The 25,830-nt window shown below is 39.1% G+C and overlaps 1 protein-coding gene across 2 annotated transcripts in view; it reads right to left on the bottom strand.

Moving 5' to 3' along the window:
- Positions 1-3,269: 3,269 nt before the first annotated feature.
- Positions 3,270-25,830, bottom strand: part of LOC115209399 (Hermansky-Pudlak syndrome 3 protein) — a 66,812-nt gene continuing 44,251 nt past the window's right edge. For both annotated transcript variants that reach the window (XM_029777792.2, XM_029777793.2), the window contains 10 exons: positions 25,481-25,568; positions 23,680-23,757; positions 19,232-19,330; positions 18,030-18,090; positions 13,317-13,351; positions 12,466-12,558; positions 11,350-11,526; positions 8,459-8,710; positions 6,110-6,191; positions 3,270-4,359 (listed from right to left, as the gene is read on the bottom strand). In XM_029777792.2, coding sequence (XP_029633652.1) covers positions 4,181-4,359; positions 6,110-6,191; positions 8,459-8,710; positions 11,350-11,526; positions 12,466-12,558; positions 13,317-13,351; positions 18,030-18,090; positions 19,232-19,330; positions 23,680-23,757; positions 25,481-25,568 — 1,144 coding nt within the window. In that variant the 3' untranslated portion in view covers positions 3,270-4,180. The remainder of the gene's footprint in view (positions 4,360-6,109; positions 6,192-8,458; positions 8,711-11,349; positions 11,527-12,465; positions 12,559-13,316; positions 13,352-18,029; positions 18,091-19,231; positions 19,331-23,679; positions 23,758-25,480; positions 25,569-25,830) is intronic.

Genomic DNA, 25,830 nt, shown 5'->3' with positions numbered 1-25,830 from the left:
AACACACTGCATCTTTGTTCCATCCTTTCTACTTTACTCGAGGCTATTTCTTACATTTGCAATGGCCACATTATTCTTAGGTACAGCCCAAATTGCAGTATCCAACATTTGAATTTTCCCGGCAGCGTTGTTCTGTCAATTGCCTTTAATCCTTGTTCTACTAACTCATGTTTCTTTCCCTTGCTTCTTATCATTTAATAAATCTCTATACCATCTGCCGAGACTCTTTACTGGTTGTTCTTTCACTGTTGGTATGTCTTCACTTCCTATCCTGAATTTCACTTCTTCTTGCCTTCCTTTCACGAGAGCCACGCTTCGAGATATTTTGGCTTTGAATTTCATTCTTGCCCATCCTATCAGTTCGTCCAACCGCTCTAACGTTCCCTCTGCTGCTTCTCTACTTTCTGATAATACAGTAACGTCGTCCATAAAAGCCCTTAATGGTGTCTTTGTAACAGCTTTCTCACAGTTTGTAGATCTAAGTAACATTTCCATGACTAGCACAAATAAGATGACTGATATCGTGCATCCGGCTGCAATCCCTATTTCAAGCCGTTGCCACTCCGTTGTGCACTTTCCTGCTGTAAATCTCATCCTCAGGTTGTCGTAGTTCGACATGAGCATTCGTTGAACATCTTTTGGAATCCAAAAGAAGTTCATTGCTGTTTTTATTATTGCGTGCGGAACAGATCCATAAACATTGGCAAGATCTAGCCAAACAATAAACAGGTTTTTCTTCAGTTATTTTGCACAGGTGGCAAATGCGTGTTTTATGCACCCAGGGATTCCTGCTTTTTAGATTGCTTCATTAACGTACCCGTTATGTTGTACGAATCTTATAATTCGTCTAGCAATTATTCCAAACATGATTTTCCCGTCAGTATTTAATAGTGAAATTGGTCTAAATTGGCCTAGTGTTTTTGCCTCTTTTTCTTTAGGTAGAAAGATACCTTCGGCTATACACCTTCACTCTGCTACATCTTTCTTCTTCCACATTTCTCTTATCAGTGCAAACAGCTGCAATCGTAATTTCGGGCAATATTTATATACCTTGAAGCTCACTCCATCTTTCCCTGGTGAACTTTTTGCTCTTGCTTTTCTTATGAACTCATCCATTTCATCAAACGGTACTCTTGGTTCAGGTGGTTTCTTCAGTCCGTGCATTTCTGGGAGAACTTCATTTCTGTCAGAGTCGCTGTGTGTCTCTTTCAGATGTTGTTTGAGCTCTTCTTTCGTGCAATCCAATTTTCCGCTTTTACTTTCAGTAAATAAATGTTTCACAAAGCTACGATAGTTCTTTTCTCTCTCCTTTCTTCTTTGTTTTCTTTGCTGGTCTCAATGCCCCCTTTTTTATCTCTTCATATAGCTGCTTTAGCCCTTCTCTTTCCTCCTCCTTTGCATCCCTCCATCTGGTTCTGAGTTTTTGCTTCTTTTCTCGAATCTTTGCGATCCATCTTTCTCTCCTCAATGGTCCGCTCTTTGCCGTTGATTCTACCTTCCCTGCTGTTTCCAGTCCAAATCTTTTCTCTCCTTCCTGGTAGATTGTATTAGCCAAGTGTTCGAGCTTTTGTTCGTCGTCGCCTTTGAATTTGGTGGTCATTCTTGCTACCTTGTTGTCGAATTTTTTTATAACTCGCTGCGTCATTTGCTTTCGGCCACTTAATCTTTGTCCTCTTCACGCCTATCAGTCTTTTTGACTGTTCCAATTCAACTGTGGAATAAACCTCGCTATGGTTATTTTCCAGGAGATTCTGGCCACACGTCTTATGGTTTATCAACCCACGTTGTTGAATTACTTTCTTCTGACACACCTTCCTTTGGTGGATTCTCAGCCCAATGTAACTAGCAAACACCTTTCCGCAGCAGCTGAACTCCTCATCTACCATTCCTTTCTCATTGTCCACTTTGTTTTTTTCCGTCCCTATTTGATCCTTTATTCTCCCCCCCATGGTCCGAGATCATGATTTCCCATGCTTTTTCATTGCAATTTTACCTTGGATTGGGCTGCAAGCCCATTTGATCCTTCGTTACACTGTCAAGCGTCTCTCCGCTTTGTCATCCCTCTTTCTGGATTGTCAGCAAGTCTTTCCCAGCAGTCAGTATCTGAGGAATTTCAACCGTGTTTTGTGGTCTGCTACCACAACAGCTCCTTTATAGGATCCAGTTAAAAGTCCTTTCAGAGGCAAATTGGCAAAAACTAAGGCCTTTGTTCTGGTTCTTTATGTTCTAAGTTCAAGTCTCACCAAGATCAGTTTTTGCCCGTCATGTTTCCAGGGAAGGGATTGTTAGTCTTGGACAAGACTATTCTGTGAGTACTTTTATTCTGCTCTTTACATTCCGCAGGGGCCTGCTGTGCAGCAGGGAAACTGTTTGCTTTTATGAAATGACTTTTTCCAGGCTTGGAAAAGAATTGTCCAGCTATAAATTCATTGTCAACCCTGACCTTTGGAAGTCTTAAATAGATAAGCCCTGAGTCTTCTCAAGGAAAGCAATGGCTGTAATGTATTGTCTCTCCAAGAGTAATTGAAGCAAAACAGCTTTAAACAAAAATTAAGAACAGGTCATGAATTGTGCTTTCCAGCAGAACTTTGATTCAAAACCTATTATAACCCCTTGCTCACAGACTTAGTACTGACAGTCTGTGCTGTGTACTAGTATTAAACCATTGGGTATCTACAGGCTCTTCACAGTGTGGCATATTTGACAACACAGTGCTGCACCGAGTGAGACATCATACTGCTCCCACACAGCGTTTTGATGTGGCCAGTGCCACTTCCCATCTGCAAGGGGTTCAGAGAAGAGTCCTTTATGTTATCCAACTCATTCCTGCAGTTGTTGGCTGGGAATTGTTTTAGTAATCTTGGAAGATAGAAAAATAATTTTGGCAGGATCTGAACAATCAAAATACCAATTGTAGAGTCTTGAGATATTCCATCATTTAGCATCGGTTACAGGCAACCATTATCAGGATTTATCATATTCAGTGGATGGGAAATATCTAAAACTTGAGGCTTTATTCCAGCTGGTAAACTATGATGAACTTACCTGCAGATTTATCCACAATAACTTTAATGTAGAATGGATTCTTGCACAACAGGCAACCGACACAGCATCCGGATCCATTTCATCATTATAACAATAGTTGTAATGATGAAAAAAAGAAAAATATCCTTGAAAGAAGAACTTGTTGATTGTGAAACTTGTTAGGTCTTGTCACACGTGGACATAAAGTTTATACTTTAAAAAAATTATTTAAAACAAAACAAAACTAAAAAATATGTGAATTTATTCTCAATTACAAATTTGGTTAAAAACATTGTTTAACAATTACTATCGAATTTAATGGTGATTATAAAGTGAATAGATTATGTCTGATGTTGAGGTTTGTCCATAGAGCAACATACAAATAAATAAAATTGCATTGTATTAGGTTTGTGGTAGCATGTTGAGAGACAGCACGTTCTCTCGGCAGATGATGTGTTAAGAAAGTCAATCAGCAGAGAAGTAAGTTGCTAGCCTCTTCTGTTGATTCAAATGGACAAGATGCAAACTTTTTCTCTTCGATTGTTTATTTCTTCTTTGAACAATCAATACTGTGGAATGTTTTCTGTAGCAGAGAAATTTCTCAAACAAGTCCCATGACAAAATATAAATAAAGAGAGAGACTGTCAAAGAACTTCTGTTGATGTTAACATTATGGCAGATATTGCACAAACTGCTGCTCTTAATTAGATGTTGATGGTCGATTCACAAAATATACAGGTGCTAGACTTGGAATCAGTCACCCTAACACTTTAATCTTTTCCTCAAGGCAGAAAAAATAATGGCCATGAAATTTATTTAGGAATTTAAGTTGTCATGTTTTGGTTTGATTCCATTGTAAATTCTGGTGTGTATGTGAGACCGATATAAAAAAAGCAAATCAGTGCAGCTCTTTAAACAAATTCTGCCATGACATTTAATGTTTAAACATTTTATGTTTAAAACAAAACTCCCTGATATTTTAACAAAATTAGAAAAGAATCAAATCTCTTTTCTGTTCGTTTTAGAAATTCATTAGAACTGAAGCTCTTGTCTTCATTAACAAACTGTTCATGACTGAATGAGTAAGATTTCTTGAAGAATAGTAGATTTCTTTCTTTTAACTGGGAGAAACTCCAAAATTTCTTTAACAAAGAATTTAATCATACAAAGTCAAACTTTGGCCCCTTTCTACAATAATTTTTTCAAGTGAGACAAGCTGGTCCTTAATGCAGCATTGGTTAAGATATGGTAAAAAATAAGAAAGGCTTCCATTAGCAGGAACTAAATGCAAAACATCCGATGTCTTCAGCTTCTTTACCATTTCTGTAAGCATATCTTTGAAAAATAAGAGCAAAAAATATATATATAACACAGCCAAACCTTTTAAATTTGTGTATCACACAAACAAACACACACACACACACATAAATCATGTGGCACTCCGTCGGTTATGACAACAAGGGTTCCATTTGATCCGATCAACGGAACAGCCTGCTCGTGAAATAAACGTGCAAGTGGCTGAGGACTCCACAGACACATGTACCCTTAACGTAGTTCTCAGGGAGATTCAGCATGACAAGGCTGGCCCTTTGAAATACAGGTACAACAGAGACAAAGAGTGAGAGAAAATTGTGGTGAAATGCCTGGTCTTGGAATTGAAACCCCGAGTCCACTGCCCTAACCACTGGGCCATTGTACTTCCACATATATATATATACATGTGGGGAACAACTATTTAAAAGTTTTAATCATTTTTATTTTGGTTATTTTTACAGCTGGTTTGGATCAGTAAAGTTCCTAAATCCATATTTGACATTTACCACATTATCACAAACTGAATCTATTTGATGTTTGTCTTGTTTCTTATAAACTGGTTGAATTTCAGTAGACATTGCTTCCAAAGGTTTATTGATTCTAAGCATTATGCCACGGAAGTCAAAAGCGTTGGTTTGTATCATGGTCAAATTTTGACAATTAGGATATTTTTATGTCAGTAACCACATGTTAATTTCTTTTAACGTGTGTTACTTAACTTTGGCATTGTTTTACAAAATGAACATGGTTTCCATAGTAATCTATTTTTGTATGGAATTTTATGAATTTTTCACCTCTAGTACTCTCCTATCTAATCTTGTTCTATAATGTGTGGTGTAATGTTGTACAACACCTCCATGATGCAAGTGCATGGTGAGCTTATGTGACAGTGTTATACTGATCGACCCAATGTAACAGAGTCCTTAAATTTGTACTTTTCAGTTTTACAGTCAATTACATTGGACATCTACAGTTTGTTCTCCGACTTAAATACTTGTGGTGTGTTGTTGATAAGGAGGATTTTGGTGTTGTATATTATTAAAGTTGATGGTTGTGTGTAACAAAGACATCTAAATCAAAATCCTCCTCATCAACAACACACCACAAATATTTAAGAAGCCTGAGAATAAACTGTGAATGTCCAATGTGATTTATAAATTTGACTATCAAAACTGAAAGTTGCAAACTTGAAGACTCTAACTGTTATACTGGACACACCAGTATAACACTCACCATACACTTACAAGGGGGAGCTGTGGCACAACATTGCAACACACATTATAAAACAAAATTAGATAGAAAACTTACTAGAAGTGAAAACTCACTTTATAAAATTCCATATAAAAATAGAATAAGTAATGTTTAATTGCAAAAAACAAGTCATGTGACTTGCTGATGCATGAAGCTAAATGACAAAAAAATCCTTCGGTGGAAAGTCTACAGGAATTCAATCGGTTCATAAAAAACAACACAACTACCAAATATATTAACATTCTGGAGTCACTGTTACTTCTGCTAAATATCAATATATATATAAGAATGTGAGAAAATAGAAAGCTTCTGACAATGCAGAGAGTTTTATAAAATCTTCATATTTCAGGCACAAAGGCCCATCTTCAGAAGAAACAGCATCTGGATTCTACTTGGTGTACATTTGTTTGTGATGCAATTTGGAACTGCTGCTAAAACTGGCAGATGCCTTAGTCACAATCTAGTGTATAATAACAAAACCTTTTAAAACAAACGACAGTTTAATAAAAGAAAAACTCACCTTGGAATATGGGGTAATAGCGGTTATGTTCTGTGCTATCTTCACTTATGAGCGTTTGAAATTTTTCCATTAAATATTTCCACTGAAAATACAAACAGTTGAGTTATGTAAAAGTTAAAATCATAAAAAGTGTAAAAACTGACCAAGTATTTTAGGAGTGAGAAGGTGAAGCTTGAGGGGGACATGGGATGAAGTGGTGAGAAAGGTTCTTCAGATGCTGGGCCAGACATGGCTGTCCTCTGCATCCCTTGTCAGCTGAGCATTTCTAATCTTGTGGGCCCATGGGCGCCACATGGAAGCACCTGTACAATGGTGGTTGGCATTTGGAAGGCCATCCAGCCGTAGAAAACCTGCCAAAACTGACATGGAGAATGGCCAGCTCCTGTCTTAGTATCCAATCCATGCTAGCAGAGGTAACAAATGTTAAATGATGATGAATTCAAAAATATCCACAAATGGCCCACCCTCCTTTCTTTTTCAGCTGGAGTATTCATGTAATATGATAAGCAAAGGATTAACAGACGAAATCCATCTGCTCTCACATTATTTACAACAAAATCAATAAACCAAATGTTCAAATCAATAAACTATGTTTGTTTTATCAACCTAAAACCATAGTTTTAAGGGACAGAAGGCAGAACTTGCCAAACTGCTGGCTGCAACGATTCACTACAAGAGTTAATCCATTTCAAATCACAATTCTTCATAGATGCACTGTTTATCACTGGTAGGTTTGCTTTTTGTTTTTTGTTTTTTTTTCTTAGCATAAATGTAAAAAAAATCTGCTGCCACTGAGTGAGAATGCTGCTTTATTGAAAGAACTTTTCCCATGGCAGGATTTCAACTCAGTACAACTCAGATAATAAATAACAACTCAATTCCACAGCCCTTCCAATGTTTATAATTATGGACTACGCCATCCAGGGGCCTCTATTTCAACATGTCTAATCTTACTCACTGAATGATGTTTGGGTCATGAGATGGTATATCATGTGTCAATAACATGCACTGCTCATGAGGTACCCTAACAATTTAACCTTACACCCAACAACATACCCCAACTTATATCATTCAGTTTGTTTCAATTGTTTAAGGATGAAGATTTATATTCCCCTTAATATATACATCCTCCAGGTATAGAAGCAAGGTCTAGAATCGAAGGGCCTTAGAGTTGATCTAGCAAAACCCAAAGTCTTAGTAAGTAGGAAAGCAGACAAATCACAAATCCCTGCAGGTAGATGGCCCTGCTTGATCTGTAGAAAAGGCATAGGTAGAAACTCCATAAGATGTACCCAGCGTTAACTATGGACACATGAGAGATGCAGCAATATCAGAGGAAGGTTAAAGGGGAAAATAGCTTTTGTATGTGGAAGATGCACAGGTACAATAAATGCTGAAAATGTGCAGAAAATAGACTCCATCAACTGTTAGGGGGTGTAAGCTAGAGGTAGTAGATAGCTTTCGTTATCTTGGTGACCAAGTTAGTAGCGGATGCTCCGAGAGTGTTGCTGTGAGAATAAGATTAGGCTAGGCAAAGTTCAGAGAACTCCGACTTCTGTTGGCAACAAAGGGCCTCTCTGAGAGTGAAAGGCAGACTGTAATGAAGGATTGTATGCTTGAGGAGACCCGTGAAGCCAAGTAAAATTGTAGTCATGACTGATGCTGTGTCATGAAACTGGCACATGAAGAGCACTTTCTGAGCTTTTGGCCTCAAGGAGGCAAAATGGTTAAGTTCTTTTTGAGTGTTGGGCCTCTCAGAGTGGCTGAGTTCCTTTTAAGTTTTGGGTCTCATGGAGGCAATGACCAAGACCTTTGGTGCTATGTTGTGCTTGAGAAGAAGACCCATCAAGCCGAGCAAAATTGCAGTTGTGGCAGACACTGGTGTCATGCAAATGGCACCCTTGCTGGTGGCACATAAAAACACCCATTACACTCTCGGAGTGGTGTGGTGTTAGGAAGGGCATCAAGCTGTAGAAACCATGCCAAATCAGACTGGATCCTGGTGCAGCCTTGGTCAAACCATCCAACCCATGCCTGCATGGACAACAGACATTAAATGATGACGATGATCCTCCATATCTGATGACGTTTTCCTAATCACCCATTTCTAATATTTCAAAACTTTGTTGAAATAATTTTGATAAAAAAATGTTATAAGCATCAAAATGACTTCATAATCATAACTGAAAGTGTATTTGAGTTTGTTGTTTGTGTAAACAAAACAAAAATCGCCACATGTCAAGCATACATAGAAAACCTAAGACTGGATTAGAAAAGAATCCGATGGCCGACTGGCGGCTGCAGTTGTTGGAAGTATAAAGAGAGGTCAGTGTTAAGAGAGAGACTTACCTGTTCAGGATGAGAATCAAGCATGCTGGCACAAAAATCAGGTAAGATCTGAGGATGATCAGAGAGAATCGAATCAACTGCATCGCAAACATCAATGCTGGCTTTACAAAGAAGATCCAAGGAAAGTTGCCATGGAAACGTAATGATGGCCGACTGTTGAGGAGTACCGTCGTTTGCAGTCTCACTTGATTGGATGGCAATCTCAACAGTTTGAAATAAAATCTCTTTCGCACATGGAGAACAGAGAAGAGACTGAAAAGAAATGCAAAGTAAATAATTATAACCCTGGGCCAACCAAAGCCCTGTAAGTGGATTTGCTAGATGGAAGAATGTAAGAAGCATACCAGAAAGATCCTAAGAACAACTTATAAAGTAAGGCCCCTGCATGCAATCGTAAGTGAACGACGAATGAGAATGGCAGGACACATACTAAGAGTGCGCGAGGAGAGGCTTGCCAAAACAGGCATGGGCTTAGATGCTGCTGGAAGATAAAAGAAAAAGGGGCCGGTTGAGGAAGACATGGAGTTAGTACCTACAGAGAAGACCTATGCAGACTGAACATTACGTGGGAAGAAGCATACTGGTTGGCCAGAGACAGATAATTGGTATTCAATGACAACCTGATGTGCTACTCAGAGGGACCAACAGACCAAAAGAAGATATATATATATATCGATCAAAAATCAATGGAAATTGTAGTTGTGATACCAGTGCCAGTGGCACATAAAAGCACCAACCGATTGTGGCCATTTGCCAGCCACATCTGGCCCCTGTGCCGGTGGCACGTAAAAAGCACCCACTACACTCATGGAGTGGTTGGTGTTAGGAAGGGCATCCAGCTGTAGAAACACTGCCAGATCAAGATTGGAGCCTGGTGCAGCCTCCTGGCTTCCCAGACCCCGGTTGAACCGTCCAACCCATGCTAGCATGGAAAACGGACGTTAAACGATGATGATGATGATATATATATTATTAAGTAAGAAAATGGAGAGATTTAATGGAGAAAATTTATTTATCAATTAACATTGCCTACGATTGTTTCTATTCAAACTCAATACAAATTAGAAAACATATACAACAAGAACACTCAGAGAACGCAAACCTCCACCAACATAACACCAACGTCCTCTCAATGATTAGCCAGAGATGATTTTTAAAATGAGAATATCTGAAATAAACTCGACTGCTCTCACAAACGAGAATATTAAGAATGAATCCAACCGCTCTCAAAAATTAAGTAAAAAAAAAACAGAAAAATAATCCAGAATCCTTCTCCGGTACTGAATCAATCCCAAAATCTAATTAGTTTGTGTCAGTCCCGAGGCAAAACATCTCAATGTTTCATCTGAATCCATCCAGTGGTTCTTGAGATATCTTGTCCATGGACAAACAAACACAACTGGAAACTATACCTCCGCCTTCGCTAAGGCAGAGGTAATAATAATAATAAGTAAGCATTTTGAAGATTTTGAGTGAAATATGATGAGGGTGGAAGGACATTAACGAAGTCACATGTTGATTGGTTGAGACATTCTTAATAATATAGGATATTTATAATATATTTACTGAAGAGTAAATACTCTTCAAAGTATAATGTATATTAAACCAGTGTAACTTGGATGGGACCATCCCTATAAGAGGTGCATGTCCTCAAATTGACTATATATATATATATATATATATATATATATATTTATATAAAGAAGGGTAAACAGTAAAAAAGTAAATTGTTTAGGATAGTTTTCTCTTTAAACAGAGCAGGACATTTAAAGTTAGAAACTCACATGAGTTGACATAATAAATATTTTAGAAATAGATGTTAAATACTCTTGCCAACTGATGATTGCAAAGCATGGTTTCTCATACACAGCATGAAATCAATTGACATTGGGGTGGGTATTCACTGCCGTCCTATCCCATCCTGAAGGTAGGCCTATTTTTTAAGATATTCATTGCGTTGTTGCTCGTGTGTGTATTTATCGTAGGATTGGTGGTTTTTGAAGCTTTCATCTTTGGCAAGCAGTATTTTTACCCTTCTTTTATTCACACACACACACACACACACATATATATAATTACTTAATAGACACAATACATGTCTTTATGTGCTACTAATAGCTTCATATGTTGAGAAATATCTCAAACATATTCATCAGGCACAAACAACAAATCAGATGGAGTCCTTTTTTTGTTGATCTTAGTATCATGGGACAGTACATTATATATATATATATGAAGATGTATATATATAATATATACACAGTGCAAAAGTATAATACAAAGACAAGTTAAAAAAGAACAAACAGTGTGTATTAGGTTAATACTTAGTAAATGAGTAAAAAACGAAAGGAAATGTTTTTTTTTTATATTTCAAGTATCCACTCTTCTGAATGATAGGAAAAACGTGTGTGTGTGTGTGTGTGTGTGTGTGTGTGTGTGTAGCTTTGCAATAGATGAGGATTTGAAACTATCATCACTGTCAAATAAGCAATAAAGTTTGTTTGCAGTCTTCTGTGAAAAACATGTCAGGCCATGGAGAAATATTCCCTTGGGTAGAAAGAGGAAAGAGTTGAGGACGCGAAGAGAATCCGGCCATAGAAAATCCTGTCCGACTCATGCCAGCATGGAAAAGTGGACATCAAAATAGTGATGCAGGTGATTTACTAAGACGTAATTGTTTTAATCAATCAATATTAGTTGAGTTGTTGCAATCAGGGGAAAAAAGAACCCAATTCATTCATTTTTTTTGCTTTGTTTCTGGTAAATAATTTTGCTTTCTAAGAACCTACCAAATTGATCAATTTAGCATTAAAATGGTAATTTGCTTTCTAGAATTTATAGGAAATGTTGATGTAAATCTGTTGAACAGAATAATAAAGAAACTAACTTACCTGAAGTTTTAATAAGTCTTCATTACAAAAGTAGCAAGGACAAATGAAAGGCTGAACAGGGGTCGCAGAAGGTGAACGGAAGTAATGACAGGCAGTCCTGTAAGATTTGATCCCTTGAAATGGTGGAAGAAGATCTAACCAAGGATAGCGACAAGCAAAATGACCAACCTCCTGAATCTGAGAGAAAAGAGAAACAGAAATCTTGAAATTAGATTTGTGAAAGAAATATCTCAACGTCTCATTTTAGTCCTGAAATATCTCAACGTCTCATTTTAGTCCTATCAAAGTGAACAGAGACGGAACGAAACTGCGAACCAATGTTTTGGGGTTTGTAGTTTAGTCCTACCTGAATGGAGAACAACCAGAAGTAGTTTGTGTGTTTGCTGAGGAAACTTCTTTACCAAAGATCTATTCCAACGTTGCTGAGGTTGGTCAACATCAGCCAACAATTCACTTGTTCAAATCATTCATATACACCCAAAAGGATGCATATCCCAATTAAAATTAGACATCACCAAAGCCTTTTTGGATATATAACGAAGCACATAATCTATTGTTTTATATAGTTTTATTGGAACATATTGTAATTAAGAATAAAGTCTATAGTTTGGGGTCGTCTATTTTAAAACCACTTTCTCTTCTATCTGCTTCATTATTAAACAGGAGATGAAAGTGACCCCTGCAAGTGAAAGACTGTAACATTCGACATTATCTTAAAGCTCAATCACATAATTAATCAACAATTATATTTTGTAGCAATCATAAATAAAAACGAGCTACGAAGACTATTCTTGTTTCAAGACTTAGCTAACGAAGACTAAGTAATCAGGAATCAGACAGTTGCCATTTTAAACTTTCTTCGGCTGCTCTGTTGAAGTGAAAGATCTTAAAAGAAAAACATTCTGTTATTTATAAAATCTCACAAAAGTTTGATTTTGCAGCACAGTTGACAAAAAAAACAAATTGTATATAATTTAATTTCTTTTAATTGTGATTCATTTTTTATAATTGTCAAACTCAAAATCTTAACTTTGTGAAATTAGAAAAAACAAATTCTCCTTTAAAAGCAATATCTCTGTTTACATATATCTGTATAAGATTTTATTGTTTACATACCAAAGGTTGGCTGGAGGGACTTCCAGTTATGGACTGTTTTATTGGTGGCCTCCACTGAAGAAGCCTCTGCAGATAAATATTTACAAGTTGGTACTAAAATAAAAATTAAAAGAATTATATTAAATATTTTCTTTTCACTCACGATAAAAAGAAAAAAAAAAAGGGTTAAATATTTTGTTATGACCCAGAATATCTCAATTATATTTGGTCGTCAACCAAAATACTGTTTAGATAATTTCACCATTATAAACAAGATATCTGCTTTAAAATTTCAGCCGAAGAGGCCACACAAATCCAGTACCCAGCCCTTGTTGGGGATTAGATGTGAGCCTAATTAACTTTATTCTATGGGTGGAAAATTTTATTAGTTTAAATTAATTTTTATAAGCACAATGATAAGCTGTCCGGCCCTTAAATTCAAATCAACCGATTCCATCTCTTACAGGGCTTTCGCAACAAGCAAAACAAAAAAAAAGAAATAAAGCAGCAACATTGAAGAAATTCTTTAGTAATTCTCAGGTTGTGGCATTGAATTAGGTTTGTAGCAGAATTACCAAAATCACGTCCCCCCTCCCCCTCTCCACAAACCATTGTTTTTGCTCTTTTTTTTTACATTTTTTTTTTCATGCTGACCCAACTTAGATGGCGCTAGTTATATCAACACCAACAGAGAAAGAGAAACACAAGTTAGAGGAAGGGTTTTATAAAAGTGGTTTTGTGAAAAACCTGCCATTCCATCTCTTAAAACATTTTAATTCAAGAACATTCTAGTTTCTTCCATTGGGAAAAGTCCATGGTTCTCTTATTTGTGGTGGATGGAAGAGGACGAAGAAAGGAAAGTCTGGACTTACTGAGATTTCTGGGAAAATATCCATTCTCTTCTTATCTGGAAAAAATAACAACAACAATATTAACGGTTTCCAATTTTGGCACAAGGCCAGCAATTTTGGGGGATTCGTAAGTTGATTACATCGACCCCAGTGTTGCTGAGCATCTCAAGGATTCTGCCAGATTGCTGCCTTAATCATTTTTAGCACAAGGGCAGGGGCCACTCAATTACATTGAATCCCCTACTTAACTACTACTTTTATTGACCCCCCAAAATAATAATAATAATAAATAAAATGAGGAGGAGAAAGAAAAGGAAGAAGAATTCATTTTTTTTTTCAAAGAGATATAAATGCTTAGAGTTATAAAATTGGTAAACAGATCCAACGGAAGCAACGGAGTGGCTGAGGGTCGAAGAGTTCCGTGCATTGAAGTCACTCTCTTACTTCTGCTAAATTCTTTCATTCTTTTACTTGTTTCAGTCATTTGACTGCGGCCATGCTGGAGTACCACCTTTAGTTGAGCAAATCGACCCCAGGACTTATTCTTTGTAAGTTTAGTACTTATTCTATCGGTCTATTTTGCCGAACTGCTAAGTTACGGGTACGTAAACACACCAGCATCGGTTGTCAAGCGATGTTGGGGGGACAAACATAGACACACAAACATACACACACACACATATATACATATATATACATACACACGACGGGCTTCTTTCAGTTTCTGTCTACCAAACCCACTCATAAGGCTTTGGTCGGCCCGAGGCTATAGTAGAAGACACTTGCCCAAGGTGCCATGCAGTGGGACTGAACCCGGAACCATGTGGTTGGTAAGCAAGCTACTTACCACACAGCCACTCCTATGCCTATAATATTAATAAAAACATACATATGCTCATATTTTGAGTTCTATTTTTCCTGTTTGCATCACCAAATGATGATGATGATGATGATGATATATATATATAGATGAGTTTTTTTTTTACTAATGGCATTAACACTGTGAGGGAAACCAAACAATCCCATTTCCTGAAATCTCAAATCTTGTGACTACTTAAGAAATAAATTTGTTTTTATTTTCCTCTCATGCAATTCTTTTTTTTTCCTTTTTTTGATCTGTTTTGTCTGTTTCGTAAAGAAATCTGTAATTTGATAATGTGCAACATCTTAGGGTTGTCCTTAGAAATATTGGTGAAGTGAAATGACTTTATTTGCTAGAAGCTCTATTCCTCTGCTCTGTGGTCCAACAACTTGGCCTCTGTGTGTGTGTGACCTGCACAAATGTTGCGGCAAAGCAGTAGAAACTGAATTCGGCCTGCATCTTTTAGTGCTTTAGTGCAGGTCGATTCCCCTGCCATGCCACTCTGAATATAGCATAACCAGAAGAGACCCTGACATGGCTGGCTTCCTGTCTCAACACGAGCCAGCAGGTCTTGATGATGGAGATGGGAAGTACCCTGATGAGATGATAACCCTCTTCCCATTTGAGGAAAGCAGATCTCTAGTCTGGGATCTGCAGCAACACATTACCCAGCTCCAACCTTGAAGCATTGGCTGCAAACCCTGGGGTCCAATTGCCCCCCCAAAAAAATTGGACAACTCTCACTCTCTTATATATATATTTATTCCAAGAAAGTTAGAGGTTGTGAATCCAACCAACTAAGGGATAATATCTATCCAATACACTGCTGGTAGAATACCCAGTTATTAATGCACAAGTGTTTTTTATTGCATTGAAATTACATTACCAAGTGTATGTAAAGCATAATATGCTCTGTGTGTGTGTGTGTGTATGTATATATATATATATAAATGGATTTTCAGTTTCTGTCTACCAAATCCAGTCACATGGTTTTGGTCAACTCGGGGTTATAATCGAAGACACTTGTCCAAGGTGCCATGCAGTGGGACGGAACTCAAAATCATGTGGCTGACACACATACACACACACAAGACATTGGACAAAACAGTTTTGGGGATGGTCACAGTTAGACTGTCTCATTATTATAAGTCTACTCAACCATAACAGGAGTTAAACAACAACAACAATTACAGAACAGAAAATTCGATGAAAGAAAACAATGGGAAAATGGTGAAAAGAACCATTGCAGCCAAATCTAGAAAGGCAGAGCCCCAGGACTTCGATAAAACACCAAAAAAGGGGACAATTATGGTAAGTGGTGCACTCAACACAACCCCTAAGCCTCAAAACAACATCCCTGCTCACTAAAGTAGCACTTAATAGCCATGCTGCTACCACTACTATTGCTAATAATGCTTGCTACTAAAGGCATAATGCCTGAAGTCTTGGCAGGGAAGGGGAACAGGCAACCCCACCCAATGTTTCACTGGTAAAACTTAAATAAAATTTAGATGTTTTGATCAAAGATTGGTCGAGGGGCCATGGCTAGCTTAATGGCACAGCTTGATAGGATTATCTAAATCCTTTTTAAGTCAAGTTTCGTGGTATCATGGTCCATTCAAGTTCTTGCTGAGTGAGTTGTATCCTGGTATGGGTGACTTATTTGGCATTCCCTGAAGAAATTTGTCCAGATTCCATTTAAAAAGTGAAGGAATCCTTTTTCTCTTTGATCTGTTTCGGGACAATGTTAAATAGGGCAGGGCCTGTTGAGGAAAAGAAATTGTGCTGCAGTGTACCTATATGTTGTGATCTTGATTTGGGCAGGGCACTTAATTTATTGAACACAAAAGGAAGAAAGGCAAAGTCGACCTTGGCAGAATTTGAACTCAGAATGTAAAGACAGATAAAATGCTACTAAACATTTTGCCCAGAATGTTAACAAATTTGCCAGCTCACCACCCTAATAATAATAATAATAATAATAATAATAATAAGAGCACTCAGAGAGTGCAAACCTCCACCAAGGCAACATCAACAACCTCTCAACGATTAGCCAGAGATGATTTTTAAAATGAGAATACTAAAAATGAACCCGATTGCTCCTGAAAATTAAATAATCCAGAATCTTTGTCCGGTACCAGATCAATTCCCAAATCTAATCAATTCGTGCCAGTCATGAGGCCAAACATCCTGAAAGTTTCATCTGAATCAATCCATCGGTTCTTGAGATATCTTGTCCACGGACAAACAAACAAAGACAACTGAAAACAATACCTCTGCCTTCGCTAAGGCAGAGGTAATAAGAGTAGTAGTAGTAGTAGTAGTAAATATTGTGGATGAGGAAGTAGAAAAGATCTGTAAATAAGCTGATTTAAAAGTTGAGACGTCAGGGATGAGGAGCTGCCCAGCAGCAAAGATAAAAAGTGCACCAGTTTTATCATCGTTGGAGAATGAGGTTCAATTCTCCAGTAAACCATCATACCACCTGAAATGGTTGGACATGGGAATGCTGCGAAATGGCTTCCCTCTTTGGAACAACTCATTCTTAGGAAGGAACTTTCTGCCAATGAAGGAAATTAACAACAACAAAAACCAGTATACTACACTTATAGTGTATAGTAGTAGCAGCAGTGGTGGTGGTCGTGGTAGTGGTGGTGATGTAACTCAGAGCAAAAGTAAAATTACTGACAGCGAATACAGTTCTTCTCTTCCCAAAGTGTATCTTCTTACAGGTATAAACCAACTATTTCAGCAAGTAGCAACTGATAGGAAGAATGTCAAGGTAATTAATACTAATTAAGTACAAAGGCAGACATATTTTCACCTGTTATTTTCAATATCTAGGTGCTAATTATCTAAGAACAAAAGTTATGCTCAGGCAGTTATCTTAGACGATGAAAAAGAGGTTAATGTGTCTTACAAGTAGTAAATAATTGAAGGTGCGGCAGAAAAACCTCCCTTGTTTTAGACGGTCGTTAATGTAATTCTAATGAAGTTAGGGAAAGCGGAATGGTGTTTTCGAGAAGCTAATGTTTTACCGTTTCTTTCTGTTGCCATCATGGCTTGAACCAGTGTACACTGTGTGTTTAGTGCTGAAATGTTTATAAAGAATAGAGAATCAGAGAGGGTTTTATGCCAAAGCTTGTATTTACCAGTCTTGCTAAATGGTGACACCATTCCTTAATCAACGTTTTCTAAGCCAATCATGTCTGACATATTTAAATGGGTTACGATATTTGTCAATCTAAGAAAATATTCTTTTAAATAAACATGTGAACAGCCCAACCTCATGGGTTCAGGTTCAGCCTCACCATGAAGCCCTTCGGGAAGATCTCTTCTACTATAGCTCCAGGTTGGCCACAGCTTTATGAGTGAATTTAGTAGGTGGAAAATGAAAGAACCTGTCTGTCTGTCTGTCTGTCTACCTATACCAACATAAAAAAGCACCTCCATCTCTTCAATTCATAAACAATACAGATGTGTGTATGTGTGTGTCTGTGTGTCTGTGTGTAACATTGTCTTGAGATTAAGTGCTGGTTGTAAACAAGTGTCCCCATTATTTGCAAGATTCCAAGAAACAGGTCTGGTCATTTGTATTTGTGATCAAAGAACCTGAAGAAACAGGTAAGGCTTGGTGACAGCAAGAGCATCCAGTCACAGAAAACCTGCCTCCACAAATGTCATCTGATCCATGCAGGCATGGGAAAGTGGACATCAAATCAATAATGATGATGTGTTCCTATTTTTGTGAATGACCATCTCTTTACCTCTGACCACCCACCCATCCCACCCCAATCATACAAAATAATCATAAAAACTTGGTGATTGTGGGTTTTCTTTTCAGCAAATTAAAGATCAAATTTTATGCTTACCTTTAAGTAACATTTCCAGAAACATTTTTATGTGTGTGTTTTGGTGTATTTCATAATCGCCCTGAAAAAAACAGAGAAAACAAAGAGGGGGAAAAAGTTTTAAGAAAAATCAAACTTAATTCAGCAGCTTTTTACAATAAAGGAAGAGCAAGTTGTAATTTGGTTGAGGCTTAAGACCGTTTACCTCAGTTGAAGTGATTAGGTGTCATAAGGTGTTAGGTGATGTTAGTAAGTGTCACTAGGTGCCAGGTGGGTTTGGCAAATACCTGACAGGATTCATTAGATCAACAATTTAACAAACACTATTGTCAAGTCTGACCCCCAGGCAATCATGTTTAGAGAGTTCCCCATTTTAAATCTTTTCCACTGAAGAAGGTAAAAGATGCATTGAGGTGTCAGACTAAAATCGAATGCCTGTCAGAGAATCTGGCGATACTGAATTTAGCTGTGAGGGTTGGAGGCTGGGTGAGGATATTCAAGGGATACAAAGTGCGGCAGAAACACCCCCTCCATTTTACACAGACATTGATGCAACTCTATTGAAGTTAGGCAGATGTTAATGGTGTCTTCGTGTAGCTGACATTTTACTGACTTTTTCTTGGTTGCTTTCATAGTTTGAACCCCTGTGGTGTTGTTGATGAAATGTATATCAAGAATGTTGAATCTGAGAGGGTTTGTTGCACCCTGTATAACAGACAAACTGAAATAGTGAATACAGATGATCTGTCTTGGTTCGAGAGAAGCGAAGAATGCTTGGTCTCTGCTGGGACACAACATTTGACTTGGAGAAATAATGTTGAGGACAAGAAATAAGAAGAACAACATTGGTTGGTGTGAAGCACCGTTAACCATAGTGATGGGAATGCACGAGGTGATGAGGTGAAATGGGTGGGAAGTGACAAGTTTCAAAAATACCAAAGCAAGTCAGTGATAACAGGTACCTGCAGCAGGTGTATACCAAGGAAGACTTGATTAAAATTAAATAACATTTGGGAAAATAAGATTTTAAAGACGAAATGTCAAACAATCAAAACAAATGAAAAGTTGTTGCCTCAAAGGATCCGACCAAATCACGGAAAGAAAGAAATATTGAGGATGGATCTAAGAATTATCGTAATTATAATCATCGTTATATAACAATGCTGAACATATAAACTATACATACAGCTACAATTACAAGGAAACAATGTATATATACTCACTTGAAGAAGTTGTAAGCAAGCAGTGTATGGTAAGTTACCTTGGTCATGGAAACAGACCAAAATCTCTAACAAAATGTCTGCACAACTCTTTCTCAGCAGCTACAAAAGAAACCAAAAATCTAAGTGAAACACCAAGAATGCTGCCACATTTAAAATATTGTCTTTTGTTTGGGTCCTGCAACAGGCATAGAGATATATTCTGCATCAAATCTATTACACTACTTGTCTAAGTCTACCAAGGAGAAAACAAATTAAAAGACTGTGGCCTGGTAGAAGCAGTCAAGCAATAAACAATATTTATTTTGTTTTTATTGTTGAAATCTCACCAATATCAGAAGAAAAAGCTAAATACTGATGAGACGAAGTCTAACCCTCGTCACTCTCATAGCTTGTGCCTTGAAAGGACCTTCCTGATCTAAAATACTTTAATTAATGAAATATGTGTCAGCAATTGGCATAATTAAGGACTGTTATGAGTGATGATGTAAGGACACACAGACACACACACACCTGCCTATGTCATCATCATCATCATGATCATCGTTTAGCGTCTGCTTTCCATGCTAGCATGGGTTGGACGGTTCAACAGGGGTCTGGGAAGCCAGAAGGCTGCATCAGGCCCAGTTTGATCTGGCAATGTTTCTACGGCTGGATGCCCTTCCTAACGCCAACCACTCCATGAGTGTAGTGGGTGCTTTTTACATGCCACCGGCACAGGTGCCAGACGAGTCTGGCAAACGGCCACGATCGGATGGTGCTTTTTATGTGCCACCTATGTATACGTGCATTTAGCTTTGAGCTAAAATCAATGACATTTCTTAAGATTCCCCATCAACAAATCATAATCTAGTTCTGTATTTTTCAAGTGGAATCAACAAAGAATCCCTTTTCTTGAAAAACAGTTAAGGGTCGGCAAGAGGAAGGGCATCTGGCTTGAAATGAATACCTCAAAAGTATATATTTGTTTGTCCAATCCATGCTGGCAAAACAGATGTCAAATAAAACAACTTCTTTGCTCACCATCATGCCTTTGAAACTGTGTGGAATAAGCAACTCCTAACTTGAAAAACAGTTAAGGGTTAGCATCAAGAAAGGCATCCTGGTGTAAACCAACACCTCAGTAATGTATTCATCTAACCCATGCAGACATGGAAACACAGAAGTGGATGTAAAAACAAAAGGATGATTTTTGGTGGACATTGTAGAATATTTCTTCAAATGTTAATTCAAAAAACCCATTAAATTTAAATTAAAGTTGTTATTTCTTTACTCAGTCTTTGGAATCTTATGCCAAATCACACAGTTTCTCACAAGGAAAGAGTCATACTTATAAAACCTATAAATACACACATTGGTCCAAGCCAGGCATGCATGGAAGAAAGGACGTTAAACGATTAGGATGGTTGTTTTTCTTTCACTTCTTTTTCCAAAACAGATTGATGTTGTTGAAATACTTTGGTGAACATAGACAAAACATCAACTGCTTTGGAAAAAGAAAAAGTGAAATATAGATAAACATCAACCGGTGAATGGTTTTATATATTTTATTAAATATGATTCTTCTGAAATATGACACTCAGTTTCAGATTAAGATTCTTGCCAGATGGCTTAACATTCACTTATTCCCCGGGTCAAGTGAAATCTGAATTTACATTCAGGTATTAGGAAAGCCTGCTACAGCCAACCAAGCATCTATTTTGGTATAATTCATCCTTATCCATGCCCCCAGATTCACCCTTATCCATGCCCCCAGATTCACCCTTATCCATGCCCCCAGATTCACCCTTATCCATGCCCCCAGATTCACCCTTATCCATGCCCCCAGATTCACCCTTATCCATGCCCCCAGATTCACCCTTATCCATGCCCCCAGATTCACCCTTATCCATGCTCCCAGATTCACCCTTATCCATGCCCCCAGATTCACCCTTATCCATGCCCCCAGATTCACCCTTCTCCATGCCCCCAGATTCACCCTTATCCATGCCCCCAGATTCACCCTTATCCATGCCCCCAGATTCACCCTTCTCCATGCCCCCAGATTCACCCTTATCCATGCCCCAGATTCACCCTTATCCATGCCCCCAGATTCACCCTTATCCATGCCTCCAGATTCACCCTTCTCCATGCCTCCAGATTCACCCTTATCCATGCCTCCAGATTCACCCTTATCCATGCCTCCAGATTCACCCTTATCCATGCCCCCAGATTCACCCTTATCCATGCCCCCAGATTCACCCTTCTCCATGCCCCCAGATTCACCCTTCTCCATGCCCCCAGATTCACCCTTCTCCATGCCTCCAGATTCACCCATATCCATGCCTCCAGATTCACCCTTATCCATGCCCCCAGATTCACCCTTATCCATGCCCCCAGATTCACCCTTATCCATGCCCCCAGATTCACCCTTCTCCATGCCCCCAGATTCACCCTTATCCATGCCCCCAGATTCACCCTTATCCATGCCTCCAGATTCACCCTTATCCATGCCCCAGATTCACCCTTATCCATGCCTCCAGATTCACCTTATCCATGCCCCAGATTCACCCTTCTCCATGCCCCCAGATTCACCCTTCTCCATGCCCCCAGATTCACCCTTATCCATGCCCCCAGATTCACCCCTCTCCATGCCCCCAGATTCACCCTTATCCATGCCTCCAGATTCACCCTTATCCATGCCTCCAGATTCACCCTTATCCATGCCCCCAGATTCACCCTTCTCCATGCCCCCAGATTCACCCTTATCCATGCCCCCAGATTCACCCTTCTCCATGCCCCCAGATTCACCCTTATCCATGCCTCCAGATTCACCCTTATCCATGCCCCCAGATTCACCCTTCTCCATGCCCCCAGATTCACCCTTATCCATGCCTCCAGATTCACCCTTATCCATGCCTCCAGATTCACCCTTATCCATGCCCCCAGATTCACCCTTCTCCATGCCCCCAGATTCACCCTTCTCCATGCCCCCAGATTCACCCTTATCCATGCCCCCAGATTCACCTTCTCCATGCCCCCAGATTCACCCTTATCCATGCCTCCAGATTCACCCTATCCATGCCTCCAGATTCACCCTTATCCATGCCCCAGATTCACCCTTCTCCATGCCCCCAGATTCACCCTTATCCATGCCCCCAGATTCACCCTTATCCATGCTCCCAGATTCACCCTTATCCATGCCCCCAGATTCACCCTTATCCATGCCCCAGATTCACCCTTCTCCATGCCCCCAGATTCACCCTTATCCATGCCCCCAGATTCACCCTTATCCATGCCCCCAGATTCACCCCTCTCCATGCCCCCAGATTCACCCTTATCCATGCCCCAGATTCACCCTTATCCATGCCCCCAGATTCACCCTTATCCTTGCCCCCAGATTCACCCTTATCCATGCCCCCAGGTTTGTTCACCATTCACTTCAATGCATTCATATCCACCCTCATCTCAAATCATCTTTTATTCTCCTTTCACAAACTCACAACCTAACTACCCACCCAGCCATCCTTCATTCTCTGTTCCCTTTCTCTCTTTATCTACCTTCTTGTACCTTGAGAAATCTTCAGGCAGGTCTTACCAGGCCTGACAGGTCAAAGGGTAGGAGACAGACAAAACCTTAACCATCAGAGGAGTAAACCTCAATGACAATAAATCGAAGCGTCGGCAGCAGGGCATGGATTTAGTTATCTGCAGGGGACCAAACAGACCAGATTCCTGGCTTTGAACTAGCAGGATGTCATGCAGAGGATCTTGAATACAAGACAATGGATGGGACCCTAATATTCCTAGTTAGAAGGAAACATGAAGACTACATAGAGCAGTGCCCTGTGACTCCTATGGTATGCGCAACCGAAACCCCATAGAGAATGTACTATGACTCCTTGACTTCACAGTCCTTTTTCCCTTTCTGGCTGGGTAGCCATGTATCTCCTCTACAGCAAGACACTCGTACTAGTCCCTCTTTCATACTTCAACTTCTCAACACCAGACACAAAGCCATCACCCTCAATACGGCATCCTCATTCTGTGAAGGGGCCTCGTCTTGCAAACAACTTGGTGACCTCACAAGTGCTGGTGCCAACAAAAGAGAAATAATCACCAAATACGTTTTGTAAGTGGTTGACATTAGGAAGGGCATCCAGCTATGGAAACCCTGCCAAAGTAGAAACTGAAGCTCCATGGACCCAACTGGCTCAGTGGGTCCCATCAAACCATCCAAACCATCACAGCATGGAACACAAATGATGATGATGACGATGGATTAACCCTTAAAGCATTATAGATCAGGTGATTGATTGATAATGTCTATTAGAAGCTTTGAAGGAGTTTGCTGCAGCTGGGGCAGAAACAAATACAAGAAAAACAAAAGTAAACAGAATTGGAACACTTCATAAAAAAATGTTTTAAAGGAAGAAGAAGAAGGAGGAGGAAGAAGAAGAGGATGAGTTTACCTGAGCAAATGGAGTTAGTTTATCCATATTTTCATGAATTAGTCGTGAATGTTCAACACAAATCTGTACAAGGTCTGTCTGTAATTAAGATAATTAGGACACATAAATGAAGGTTTATACTTTTATATATCTTTTATCTTTTACTTGATGGTGGCCATGCTGGGGCACCACCTTGAGGGTTTTTTTAAAATCAAATCGACCCCCCCCCCAGCACTTCCTTATTTAAAGCCTCATACTTATTCTATCATTCTCTTTTGTGAAACTACTAAGTCACAGGGATGTAAACACACCAACACCACTTGTCAAATGGTGGGGAGGGGCAAACAGAGATACACACACAATGGGCTTCTTTCAGTTTCCGTCTACCAATTCCACTGACAGGCTATGATAGAAAACATTTGCCCAAGATGCCATGCAGTGAGACTGAACCCAGAACCCACTGGTTAGGAAGCAAACCTCTTACCACAGAGCTACTCTTGTGCCCCTCTCTCTCTCATATATACTCTTTTACTCGTTTCAGTTATTTGACTGCAGCCATACTGGAGCACCGCCTTTAGTCGAGCAAATCGACCCCGGGGACTTATTCTTTGTAAGCCCAGTACTTATTCTATCGGTCTCTTTTTGCCGAACCGCTAAGTGACGGGGATGTAAGCACACCAGCATCGGTTGTCAAGCAATGCTAGGGGGACAAACACACACACACATATATATACATATATACGACAGGCTTCTTTCAGTTTCCGTCTACCAAATCCACTCACAAGGCATTGGTCGGCTCGGGGCTATAGCCGACCAATGTGGTTGGTTAGCAAGCTACTTACTATACAGCCACTCCTGCGCCTATGTATGTATGTATGTATGTATATAATAATAATAATAATAATAATAATTGTGTACAGTGCTCAGGTGCACTACAACTCATCTAAAGTGTATATATAATCATGTGTAGTTTCGGCGGATTTCGGAAAGCATGAGGGCCTTAAAGGATGCAGTGTCATGGCAGTCAACAACTGATGCAGGCAGTTTATTCCATGCTTCAGCAACTCTGAGCGTGAAAAAATGTTTCCGAAAGTCATGGGAGCTGTGTTGTTTTCTGACTTTGTAGGCATGTCCACGTGTGTTAGACACATGGAGATCAAAAAGGTGTTCAGTGTTGTTGTTGGTGAGGTGGTTGATAACCTTGTGGGTGTTTACCGTACGTACGTATGTATGTATGTATGTATGTAAAATGCAGTAAACCTAAAATGTAGTTTCTGGCTGAATGTGTTTTTGCTAATAAGAGTTGACGCAGGGCAACTGAAACAAGGACCAGTCTACAAGTGAAATGTTTGACGGTCCATCTCTGGTCATCTCAAGACAAAGGCATTCTTAATTCTTAAAGGAAATCCCCATCAATAGAAACACATTGTTGCCGGATAAGATTTTGTGAGATATTATTGAAAGCCTTCTGAGGAACTCCCAGGGTCCAATCAATCATGGGACCCACACCATACACAGATATGTCTTATTTTGTCCCTCAATACGTCACAGTTCAGAACAAAAGATTGGATTAGAATTCACAGACTGTGGCCAGCCTGGTGCAGCCATCTGGTTCGCCAGTCCTCAGTCCAACCATCCAATCCATGCTAGCATGGAAAGCGGACGTTAAACGATGATGATAATGATGATGACATTAACTCACACCTTTTCAGAGTTTATAAAAATAGATACAAATATATCAGGTGGAAGTGGTGGGGCAGGTATTGGGATTGTGTTTAATTATAAGAATTAGTTATTCGTAGATAAATGATTGGGGACTTACTTTTGGTATATTCGAGAGTTCCAGCTCAGCAGCGTCTAAGTCACAGAGGTCTAAGTACAAAACAACACAGGCTAAATTGTTCAGGTAGCTGAAAGACAATAACAATAATAATAATAATAATAACAATAACAATAATAATGATGATGATGATTTCTTTCATTGTCCACAAGGGCCCAAGACATTGAGGACAATATCAAAGGACAAGTCACAACACGCAAAAAACACAAATGAAGGTTACATCGATCAAAGGGAGACACTACCACATCAAAGGATATAACAAAGCACATATACATAGAAATAAATAATTAATAAATAAATAACTAGAATCCTCAATAGCAGGGCAGTCCACT

The sequence above is a fragment of the Octopus sinensis genome, linkage group LG3 (assembly GCF_006345805.1).
Source record: "Octopus sinensis linkage group LG3, ASM634580v1, whole genome shotgun sequence".
In the NCBI taxonomy this organism is placed as follows: domain Eukaryota; kingdom Metazoa; phylum Mollusca; class Cephalopoda; order Octopoda; family Octopodidae; genus Octopus; species Octopus sinensis.
Note: the sequence above shows the minus strand (reverse complement) of the source record. Positions and strands in the feature narration are given on the sequence as shown.